This window comes from Hoplias malabaricus, chromosome 7, assembly GCF_029633855.1.
Source record: "Hoplias malabaricus isolate fHopMal1 chromosome 7, fHopMal1.hap1, whole genome shotgun sequence".
Taxonomy (NCBI): domain Eukaryota; kingdom Metazoa; phylum Chordata; class Actinopteri; order Characiformes; family Erythrinidae; genus Hoplias; species Hoplias malabaricus.
Window position 1 is genome coordinate 35,185,978 of NC_089806.1, and position 12,587 is coordinate 35,198,564.

Genomic DNA, 12,587 nt, shown 5'->3' on the forward strand with positions numbered 1-12,587 from the left:
GTTGTTACATTTTATAAGTGATTTTATTCTGTATTAGAGGTTCAAATATACATAATTCTTATGTTTATAACATAATATTTAACCCTTTGATATTTGATATTTGATAAAAATAGAATTCCCAGGGCTCTAATCCATATTCAGAAAGTCCCTTTACCCGTGAAAACTAGTAGTGAATTCATTAATTTCTCAAGTTTTCACTCAGATGTCTGCACTTCTCACTACTCATTCATCACTGCATGTATTCATCACAACCTTTGCTTTTATTGTGTGCATACAAGACATCTCTTTATTAAAAACACCCAAACATATTGAACCATTTCTACTGATATCTTTCACCACTTGAAAAAAATACAAAATTAATTAAAGGTAAGTAATAAAACTAATATATATATATATATATATATATATATATATATATATATATATATATATATATATATATATATATACTTAATTGGAAAGATATCATGAATTGCTAACATTCATCATGTTTCACGTTCTGGCTCCAAAAATCTGTGTTTACCCCATACACATGAAACCACTGACAATGGCGTTTGGAACTCGGAGATCTGTTTTCAGTGGCCATAAGTGCCGTTTTTGTGTGCATGGGAACCCAAAACACAGAAAAAACAGCGGGATCTGAGAACATGGGCGGTGGGAGGGAATCAGCAGGGAGATCTAAAGGTGAAGCTTCACCACTAAGTCATGTGGCACCCGCACTGCTACAGAATACGAGCTGAAAGATGATAAGAATAGAAAGGGAAAATTTGTGTATGATTGTGTATGTATACACGTATATGTATGTGTATATATATATATATTTACAGATGTATGTGTACATGTACATTAATATGTATATAAGAAATTAATAAATTCTGATCCCATGAAGAGGGGGTGGTGGAGTCGCCAATGGAGGGTGTCCTGGGTTTGAATGAATAAGTGAGTGAGTGAGTGAATTAAATAAATAAATGTACAGACATGCAGAGTCAGGTCCATTTGAGCTTAGTTTGTATAAAGTCATAATGGAGGTATTGGGAGAAATAATGGCGAGTCTTCTGTCACAAAATCAGCATGTTTTGACGTAGTATTTATCCCCCATTATCCCCCCCCCCACACACACACAGGGGACCTGGTCTCAAGCCAGCTGCCTTGTCTACTATCTCCTTGTCCATTTCTGTCCTTTAATCCCCTTCTCATTTCCCCTTTCTCCTCTCTCTCCTCCTTCTGTCACGTCTTGTTCGCTGTCCATTCTCATCTGTTCTTTCATTCCTCACCCTCAAGTAAAGCAGTGAGTGCCTTACAGCATGTGTTAGATTCAGTAAAATACAAATTCCAAATTCCTCTTCCCCCACTCTGTCTGTATCTCTCTCACCCTTAGTCTCGCAATTTCCCTGTCTGCTGACATGCTTTATAATCTATTACTGTGTTCATACACTTGTACTGTTTTAGTGGAATGCTTTACTTTTATTCAATTTTTTTTAGGCTTGTTTGGCTGGAAATGATTTCTCTCTCCCACTTTCCGTCTTTCCCTCTTTCTTTCTTACTAACACACACACACACACACACACACACACACACACAAATTTTTGTGGCCTTTCTATTTGTCCCATATGAGTGCTGGCAGACAGCCTAACTGTGTTTGTGTGGGTGTGGGTGGTGAATCTGTGGAATTTATGTGCTTTGCCAGTAAATTCTTGATGTGTGAAGATCTGTTTGTGTGTGTGTGTGTGTGTGTGAGAGAGAGAGAGAGAGAGAGAGAGAGAGAGAGAGAGAGTGAGAGAGAGAGAGAAAAAGAGTGTTAGTATGCTGCTCGTAACCTGAGAGCTTCTTGTCGCAAAGAGCGGATGTTGCAGAGTGTGTAAACATCTGGACGCTGCTTGGCTGCAGTATTTATACGACGAGGCAACAAGGCAGGTTCTTCTGCAACAGTGGGTCAATAAAATGGTTCACAACAACAGTTTCCTCGGAAAGAACATGCTTTTCTGTGTTTTCAGTGCCATGCGTGGGCTAGAGGTATATAAATTCTCCCAATAATGAGCTGTAGAGCAGTGGAAGCACCATTCAATTCTTTGGGATGAGTGTGTTTGACTTTTACGTCACAAAACTAAAGCAACATCATCATTTCATGTCAGCTGGAGGTGCACAGTTTTATTTTTTTGTAATCTCTTTGCTGCCTTTCTTTTAGGTCAGGGGTGTGCAAGCCTTTTTAGCTTGAGATCTACTTTTAATAAGAATTTGTTGTTAATGACCTGCTTCGTGAGGAAAATAAAAAAATACAAATCTCAGGATTATCTTGGAATGGTGGATTTGTTGTGTATTGACTGTCAAATTGCAGACAAGGGACGCGTTGGACCACAACAGCCTTATTTGTTTTGTTTTGTTGGATCGATTCCCAAGCGAGCTTCCAAGTGTTCATCAGTGAGTGTGGACCGATATTTGGATTATTTACATAAGGTTCAATGACCAACGTGCATGATGCGATTAACTAGTCGAAGGCCTCTTAATGACATATTTTCTGTTAGATAGATTTTCTGTTAATTTTTATTGTTGTCTGCCATACCTTAGAATGCTTCTACAAATCATTGGTTAATTAAAGGCTGCTACCACTTTCAGAGGTGTTGTGGGCTACCTGAAGAATCCTGTGGAGAGCTAGAAATGCAGTGCGGTATTGAGTATGGATGAAGGGAATGAGTAATGAGTAACCTTAAGGGTTAATGGTAGCTGGTTGCTGATGGGACAATAAAGGGCAATCACAATAAAATGTGATTGGTTGTTCCAGTTATATGCGAGACTTACTGTGCAAGACTCAGGAGCAACGTGGGTGACACAAGTGAGTGCAAAAAAGAAGGACACAAGGAGCTATTTTTCAAAGAAACATGTAAGTCACTTAAAGTCAAGTTTGCTAATTATATGAGTCCATAATAATAACGTTAATGCCAATGCTAGGCTTTGGCGCACAGCATACAGCAGGCTAAAATCATCTGTACCTGGGGGTTCCACACTAATGTCAAGAGCAAAACGCCCTTGAGTCATGCCATTAACTGACTGTCTAGTCCAGTGTCTAGTACATGTGTATCTGGATTTGTGCATGTGTGTGTATGTATGTGGTGTACAAATCTGAAAGGCATATGTGTAGATGGTCTGGTAAAGCAGAAGCAGATGCTTATATAAAAGAACAACATAACGAAACAGCTTCCGCTAAAATCACAGCACTTTAACATTCCCCTATCAGCCCAGGAAACTCAAGAAGGGGGTCCAGGATGGCAGCAGTCTGTTCACCTCATGACCGAAGCCACTGGAGTAGGAGTAACAGTCGCCGTCCCGTCTGCTGAGGCTGAAGACAGAGCGCTCTGTCATTATCCCACCCTGAGAACAGGGCTGGACCCTCAGTGTGATGCAGCAAAATCCCAGCATCTGTGATTAAATCACATTAAAGCTAAGTGACACCTTCAGTTAAACCACTGCGGTGTCTGGGTTTGATTCATGTACGGAGTGAAAAATGGGCTACACATCAAATGCTCAGATGGTGGGGAGGGTAGAATGCCAGTGCTTTAAAGGACCCCTATCATAGTAAATTACTTCAGTTTTGACAATCTATATTTGATACACTTTCTAAAAATGACCAAAAAATGTACAATGTCAAAGCTATTCATCATGAACATTTTCTAATCACACTCTATCCCTTATAGAATAAAAGAGACCATTCTTGTTGCCGTTCCTTTAAGGTCTGATTAGCCATATTGTACTCTGCCTTGTTTGAAGTGCTGTCTGGGATAAAAATATGTAAGAAACCAAATATTGATAGAATTGAAGGGGCTAGTACATTTGTAATGAGTTGAAGCACCACGTACTAATCATTCAACATCACAACCTAACTTTACTAATGCTCTCATGACTAAATACCATTAAATCCTCACATAAATGGTCCACCTTGTAAAGCAGTAGAGTATAGAGGCTTTTACTGTGGCAAAGCAGAGCAAATGTAATATACTTCATTAAAAAAAGTTAGATGAGTGAGGTGGGGCTGTTGGAGTTAAAAAAAAAAAAAAAGTGATAAAAACATCAGTTATGGGGGGATTGAAACAAACACAGAACCCCAAAACCAAAAATATTAGATTAGATTAGATTAAACTTTATTGTCATTGTGCAGAGTACAAGTAGATAGCATCTAACCAGAAGTGCAATATATAACATTATTTACATAATTTACATAAAGTGAAGTTGTGATTATTTACATAAAGTGCAGTTGTGATATAACATTGTGATTAAGGAAGTTGTAACCATATAAACATATTGAAATATAAAACATGTAAACAAAGTAATATTGTGTAGGTGATGCCTTATGTACTGAAGAATGAATGAAATACAGCTTTACAGAAGGTGCAGTGAAATGATTGTGCAATGTTTGTTTAAAGTGCCTGAATAGTGTTCGTCAGGATAACAGCCTCAGGGAAAAAAAAACTTTTACGAAGCCTGTTAGTGGGGGGACCGGAGGCTCCTGTAACGTCTGCCAGATGGTAAAAGGCTGAAAAGTCCATGATTTGGGTGGGTGACGTCCTTGACGATGTTTCTTGCCCTGCCCAGGCAGCGTTTATGGTAGATGTCCTCGATGGTAGGTAATTCGGTGCCTATGATGCGCTGTGCTGTTTTTACCACCCGCTGGAGAGCTTTGCGGTCTGCAGCACAGCAACTGCCGTACCATACAGAGATGCAGTTGGTTAGTATGCTCTCGATGATACAGCGGTAAAAGTTCATCAGTATCCTGGGAGACAAGTGAGCTTTCTTCAGACTTCGAAAAAAATAGAGGCGCTGCTGTGCCTTTTTGATGAGGACGGAGGAGTTCAAGGACTAGGTGAGATCACTGGAAATATGGAGACCAAGGAATTTGAAACTGGACACCTGCAGTTCCGTTGATGTAAATGGGGGCGTGAGCTTGGTTCCTAGTCCGTCTGAAGTCCATGATGATCTCCTTTGTTTTGAGGGTGTTTAGTACCAGGTTATTGTTGTGGCACCATAAAGACAGATGCTGTACTTCATCCTGGTAGGCCGTTTCATTATTGTCTGTAATCAAGCCTATCACCGTGGTGTCATCTGCAAATTTGACTGTGGTGTTTGAACCATAGGCAGTTACACAGTCATGGGTGAAGAGAAAGTACAGAATTGGGCTCAAAACACAGCCTTGTGGAATGCCAGTGTTCAAGGTGATGGTTGATGAATGAAGGTTGCCTAATTGAACAGATTGGAGTCTGTTAGACAGGAAGTCTAAAATCCAGTGGCAGAGTGATGTGCTGATACCCAGATGGTTGAGTTTGGATATCAGCAGAGATGGAATCACTGTGTTGAATGCAGAACTAAAATCGATGAACAGTATTCTCACATATGAGTTCTTACAGTTCAGGTGGGCTAGTGATATTGGGACGATGTATACAATATAAATAAAAACAATGCAAACTGTAAATCTGATTTAACTATATAACATTCACATTAGAACATAGAACACATATCAGATGTTGAAAGTGTGACATTTTAACATTTCATGAAAGTTATCAACTCATTTAGAACTTAATGATAGCAATGTGTCCCAAAAAATGTATAAATATTACAATATATGGCTCATATAGAATGCCTATGAATGATTAAAGACACGCTAAAGCGGACCAAAGCTCTCCTCTTTTCTAACTTCCATCATTGGTCACATCTTCATTAAGTTGCTGTTGTGCAGCCAGAGAAGGCACTGTATATTATTGTAAACAGCCAAAAAGCTAAGTGAGCTTTTTTGACTTATTTTATTGCCATGTGAGTCTCAAATTTAGATTGTCAACTGCAATCCTATCAGATAGTTACAATTTTTTGACATTAGCTGATAGTCAGATTTTTTTTTTTTTTTTTTTTTTTTTTTTTTTTTTATTGTCATGGGTGACATATAGGACATCGATTGTCTGATTTCCGATCACAGCACTAATGTAAACAGATGGGAGCGACTGATATGCTCCGTAATCCTCTGTTAGCCATATTAGCATTTTTGTCCTAGGATTTAATGTAACAGATGGGACAGATATGACACAGCTCCTCTTCCTGTGCTGGAGAGAGTCTCACATCAGTCAGAAGCACAGAACCCCACCCACCCTTTGAGTCAAAGTATCTATCTCGTTGTATTTCACAGTGAGGAGCAATTTTAGTTCTAGGATCTAAAGGAAAACTGTTTACATGTTAGACTCCAGTTCATTTCTCTGTTCTTGTGACGGAATCTGAGTGAGTTATTTATACACAGATCACACACAAGCTTGTTTTTTGTTTTAGTTTAGTTTTGTTTAAGTGTGTACGAGACTACAGACACAAACCACATATTAATTTAATTTGTTTAATTGTTTCCCCACTTTTTTTTTTACAGGGAGAATAATCTTACCACGCTGATTCTGCTCTCACAGATTTTTGGAGGATAATGTTTTGCCAGCTGCCTAAATTATTTCTCTGATTTGGCTTCAAATTTTAATAAAGCAGTTCTCCTGGTCTGAAAATGTGAGCAAAGCTGAGGCAGAATCTCAAATGCCTCCCTACACACTCTGTAGTACACAGTCTAGGTTATAAAATAATGGCTCCTGTTCTCACGCAGTGCATTTTAGGTCAAAAATAAGCTAAAATCAACTACACGGCTCACGTTTTCCTGTTGAATTAGTGCACTGTCGGGGTGCAGTAGTTTTAGTTTTATTATCTGTGATGTGCATTAGGGGACGCAGCCTGGGCTGCTCTTTTGATTATCACAAACGTACAGAGCTCTATTTTTGCCTCTACGTGATCCGGATAAATGGGTCAGGAATACAAACTCATATTTCTTTATTTTTAACGTCTAGATAAGAAGTAAATAGTGGAAAGAAACAATACAAATATTTACACATCACAGTTTATTATTTGTATTTGAGTTGTATGTTTGAGTAATAAGTAAGTATTCAATTTGGCAGCTTTTATATAAAGTGAAGTCACCTGCAACCCATGGATAGGATGTTTTTTCAGCTGTTTCAATTGGTGCTTCTTTTCATTTCAACATAAACGGGTTAAGCTGAAGATTCAGTCACTTGTAGATGTATTCATAGTTGTGACATCACAACCACAACGCATTAAACACAGGCTTTATCCAGCTTAGTTTGCAGTTATGTACTGCATGATAAAAACTATGAAAACACACAAATTCTTTGATGTAATGCTATGCATGTCAAATGTCACAAAATACAAATCAAACATGCGCATGTGTAATGCATCTCTCTTCCTCTTTTTCATCTTTCAGTTTATCCATGCTCTCCTCACATTAAGTGGTTGCCGGTGCAAACAGTGTCCTCTTTGTCCAGCGTTGTGGCTCACGATCAAAGTCCTGCATTAGCTGTAAATGCTCCAATACAACTCAATCACACTTACTCAAGCTCTCTCTCCCTCTCTCTTTCCATTTCACTTTCTCTGTTTCTGTTTCCTCCACATTCAAGTTCCCACAGAGGTAAAAGCCTTTTCAGGCCTCGTTTCAGGAATCAAAGCGTGACTAAATAGATTAAGCTTTATTTATTTTGCTCACAGTTTTGCGTGAATTGAAAGTCTTTTTTTTTTTTAAAGGTTCTGCCCTTGTGTGATTAATTAGCTCTATGGATTTCCTCCAAACTGAAGGGTGAGGGGAATGCAGTCATCACTTAAGAGCTCCGCACCCATGCAGTTGTTTTAAAAGAGATCCAAACAAACACAGTGGCAAGAGACCAGGGACAGACAGATAGATCTTGTTATGATTTTTATTAGAGTTGTATTCAATTATTACAAAAAGTCACTCAATATACGAGTATGGATTCAAGTGAAGGTTCCAGAGTGTCACAACTCTCTACACACTGGCTCTAACATTGCGAGATTGTAAACCCCCCTGTCACACAACTCGATACTAGCCAATGTGGGGATATGTAAACTAATGTAGCAATCAGCACTCTCATCCAAGCATGTAGAGCTTCAGCCATGTTGTGTTGGCAGCAGTCTGAAAATCTGTCATTGGGAGCATTGTGTGACTGGGGGGTCCTAGCAACTGCCTGGAATTGGCAATGAATAAATGTTGGAGAAAGAATTCAGCAAAAAAAAAAAAAACACTGGTTTCCTACCCTCCTCCAGAAGCTACATAGTGCATAGTTCTGCAGTGCTGAGCCTGGAGTAGCATTGACAAAGGTTCTCTTCTCCATATTACAGGTCAGTGAAGCATCAAAATGATTTTGAAGAACAATTTACCTTAGTGTTCCTTTAACAACACTGTACACAACAGAATTTAGACTCTAGATTTTGAAACAAGCAGGCTTATTGGCTCATGGATATTATTATCCATGGATAATATTTGGGTACTGAACATTGGTTTTGATGGACACACTATTTTTTCAGTACTCAGTTTTCAGGATTTCAAACGTTTGCTAATTCAATCCTAAGTGATGGCTCAGCTGTCCCAGCCAGGAGTCCATGGACATTTGAGTGGCCCCTGGATGTTTTGGAGGCCCATCCTTTTCCCCAATCTATCAGCGCAATGCTAGTAAACGCAGGCATCTGTTAGCTAACATAACAGATCAGTTAGTGCTCTCCTCAAGTGTGTTGATCTTACCAGTAGCACTGTGTCAGCAGTAGTTTAAAAGGCAGCAGTATCTGGTTTTTAGACGGCTACATATATTAGCCTTCAGGTGTACAGTTTGTTAGCATTATGTGACTATGTAAGTATTTGGGCTGTCCATTGACTAATTGCATGATTTGCTGTGATTAATCTCTTTGTTCCTTCTTAAGGCTGAAGCGTTTAATAATGGGTATTTAAATGCAAAATAAACAAAGCAATGTAAGATCAACACAATGTAATTGCATTTATGATAGTAGCGTCTATTGATTAAAAATGTGATTACGAAAATAAAGTTTAAATGTTTACTTTCTTGTCGGTTCTTTAGGGAGATAAATGTGTAGTGTGATATTCCTGACAACTGGGGAGAGGTGACTCTTTTACTTTTATTATTATAATATCTCAATATAATTTTGATGATTTTTGTATTAGAATCTCATAATTTAAGCACAAAAGCTAGAGGAAATTAACACTCCATTGTGTGTGTGTGTGTGTGTGTGTGTGTGTGTGTGTGAGAGAGAGAGAGAGAGAGAGATGGAGAGAGAGAAGGAAGTGTAAGAGTTATATTCAGCAGAACACATTTAACTTCAGAACTTCAGCAGTAGTGATGCGTACATCTGTAAATAATAAACCCTAACATGTCACTAGGCTCTGTAAGTGAAAAGGATTAGAAAATAAATGTGTGTAAAAGAGTAAATTATGGAAGAAAGTTGTGTCCAAATTTTGTAAAATAATTAATTAGCTTTAAAAAAATCCATTAAATTCCTGTGTTCCTTAATTTTGATAGTACTAATATTAGTATACATATATCTCACGCAGCTCCAGGGAACTGGGGTTGTAGGTTCGAACCTCGCTCCAGATGACTGTCTGTGATTTTGGTGTCCGTGTGGATTTACTCTGGGTGCTCGGTTTTCCTCCCGTGGTTCAGAAACACTCGCTGGTAGGTGGATTAGCGACTCAAAAGTGTCCCTAGATATGAGTGTGTGAGTGTGTATCGCCCTGTGAAGGACTGGTGCCCCCTCCAGGGTGTGTTCTTCACCTACTGTGACCCTGAACTGGATAAGCAGTTACAGACATTAAATAAATAAATAAATAAATCTCTCATAAATATATCTCTCAAACTAATTATAAGAAGACATTTATATAACAGACTCAAATAACCCCAGAGTGGACAGATACATTTTACACTGATGAAAATAATTTATTAATGTGAACACAATACACATTAGAATGAAGTATATTCAATTATATAATGCATTACTTTGTTCAGTGTCACAGATAAAATAGTTGTAGAGGGAGGAGTGAGAGAGTTGATTAAAACAAGAAAAGAACAAGATGAGTTTAATTTTTAATGAAGTCGTATCATAGTCGTATGCTTAATGAGCACACAAAGTGCAGTGTAGAACTGAACGCAGAAAGAGCGGGGGAGAGTTGAGGCGGGGTGGGGGGCGTAGATGGGTACTTTTTACTCTTGAATATACGCAATATTTTCACCCATTAAGTTGCATTCTGCCTTATTTCTGTGCTCACTGTTCATTCTCTCAGCTCCACTGCCCATACAACAGCACTTTGCAGTCCTACAGTTACAGAGTGTAGTGAGTCTTATTGTTCTGCGTTCATTGTTTGCCACTTAAATCTTGTTCAGGACACTCCCTGGACCACCACAGAGCCGGTATGATTTGGGTGGTGGATCATACTCAACGCTGTAGTGACACTGAGGTGGTGTTGTTGTGTTGTGCTGGTGCAAGTGGATCAGACACAGCAGTGCTGCTGGAATTTTTAAAGCAAGTTGGACTGTGAATATATTTGGTTAGTGGACTATTCTCAGTCCAGAAATGGGTGGCGTTCTGTGGGTGGCATCCTGTGTCCCCCGATGAAGGACTAGAAGACCAACACAATCTGTGCAAAAACAGATGAGCTGTCAGGGTGAAATGGGGACAAGAACTATGAAGTGAAACAGAGGACTTCATGCTGTAATTGCAGAACAACAAAGTGCTTCGGTATGTCCAGTGGAGCTGATACAATGGACAATTTGTGTTCCTAATCCATTAATCATTCTTTGTATTAGCCAAAAGACATCTTAGTAGTTGGCTAGTATTACAAGTCAATAAGTATATAGTGGGATTTGGGCTGTGAGAACCCAAGCAATATTTGAATCACACTCAAAACCAAAGGCATTTGAGCAGCAATTTAACGTGAGCAATAATCCCATCATGTTTGGGATAATATTAAAAGCCTGCTGTGTATTCCTGCAGTTTTTACTTCTATACCTTTCTCATGGCTGCATGCAAAAAGCCAGACAGAAGCCAGAAAGTGGTGGATGAATGATTGGACTGATTCCGAAAAAACCACATGGATATAGTAAAAACAAACAAACAAAAAAAAAATCTGCGTCCAATAAGAGGCTCAGTATTTTCATCACATTAGCTTTTAATGAGTCATTTTCCATGTAAGCCATGTAAAGCACCACAGACATTACCACAACCCTCCACCGCTAACAATGAGCTAATCCTCACTGTACTGTACCCACTACGCTGGAAATGCCTGCACTGAATTTTTTTTTTTTAACTTGTCTGCTTTTCAGGAAGATCATATTTATATTACTCATTTCTATCCCTCACTTTCTCTCTGTCTCTCTTCAGATCATGGTAGTGGTCAGCACTGTCCTTCTTTTACTGGAAGTGTGTGTGTATGTGTGTGTGTGTGTGTGTGTGTGTGTACGTGCTTAGACTTTTGTTAACTGTCCAGTCATTGTAAAATTATAAAATCAGAGGAAGTGAGTTCAAGCCAAGTTTTTTTGCCCAATAATCATTTCTTATTTACTGCAAATTTCACAGGAAAATTATTAATGATAATGTCACTCACCTTCGGAACAGGGGGCCCATGGTCATCCATATACGTAGATTCTCCTGAAAAGAAAAAAAATAAACAAATAAGTGTTTTAAAACACATCTGACCACATTATTGCAGCGCAGTAGATTTATTTCTCATTTGTGAATGTGTTGGATGTGGAAGAAATAGAATGTTTAGCCCTTTTCAGACATGAAAGAGAACTTCTGAATATTATCTGGAGAAAACACATGCGTGAACATAGAGTCATTTGTACTGGATATTAGTCGGATGTTATTCTGCCAGCCCCCTAATACAAAGTCCGAATGAGCACAAATCTGAATAGAGCCAGGAATGTTCCGGAGCATTTATACTGTGCCTCCAGCATGTGCTACACTGCCTCATGCGTAAACCAAATGGAGCATTGTACATGGAAAATCTGACATGGAAAATCTCCAGATGCATGCTATAAATGCGAAAGGTCAACTTGGGAAAATGTCCAGATCTAATTCTTCAGATATTTTCCTAAGTTCATACGTGAAAACATGTCTTCAATTTTTACCTTCCTACCACCAGTTCCCTTAGAGAGGGAAAAAGTAATGACAAACAGGAAAAACAAAACTTCTTCTTTGACTTTTGCCAAAATAAACACAGAACTGTAGACTTATATATCAGGCTACTCCATAGGGTATGGCATAGGTTTCATGTTGACGCGGGACCTATGCCATGAGTAGCCTAATGTGCACCTCCCCAGAAATCTGTGTTGAGTTAGCACAAAATCGGCCTTAAACATCTCAAGAAACAACAGACAGCCATGTGCTTCTTTTATTCAGTGATTGGAAACCCAGTAGCGCACAAATAAAGCCATCTCTAAATATATCGTAGTAATACATTAGTTCATCTATTCCCTTGTTCGTCCAATCATTCATTCATTCATTCATCCATCTTCTGGAACAACTTCCTTTTGATCAGTGTCTTGATGCATCCTAAAACCTACCCAAAATAACTGGGTGCAGTGCAGGAACACACACTAATCAGGACAACAGTCCATCAGAGGCCACCACACACTCAAATGACACAACCAGCAGTGCCACAATTGCTTCATGCAAAACTATTTCTTAAGACTCCACTGGAAAACTAAGGATTT

General features: G+C 38.8%; 1 protein-coding gene and 1 long non-coding RNA gene across 2 annotated transcripts in view; one reads left to right on the forward strand and one right to left on the reverse strand.

The window, feature by feature from the left end:
• LOC136702544 (uncharacterized) overlaps nucleotides 1-12,587 on the forward strand; it is a 64,112-nt gene that overhangs the window by 49,182 nt on the left and 2,343 nt on the right. The window lies entirely within an intron of this gene.
• The window catches only part of usta (uronyl 2-sulfotransferase a), a 132,926-nt gene that overhangs the window by 44,389 nt on the left and 75,950 nt on the right, over nucleotides 1-12,587 (reverse strand). The window contains exon 2 of the mRNA XM_066677651.1: nucleotides 11,477-11,520. Within this exon, the coding sequence (XP_066533748.1) occupies nucleotides 11,477-11,520 (44 nt within the window). The remainder of the gene's footprint in view (nucleotides 1-11,476; nucleotides 11,521-12,587) is intronic.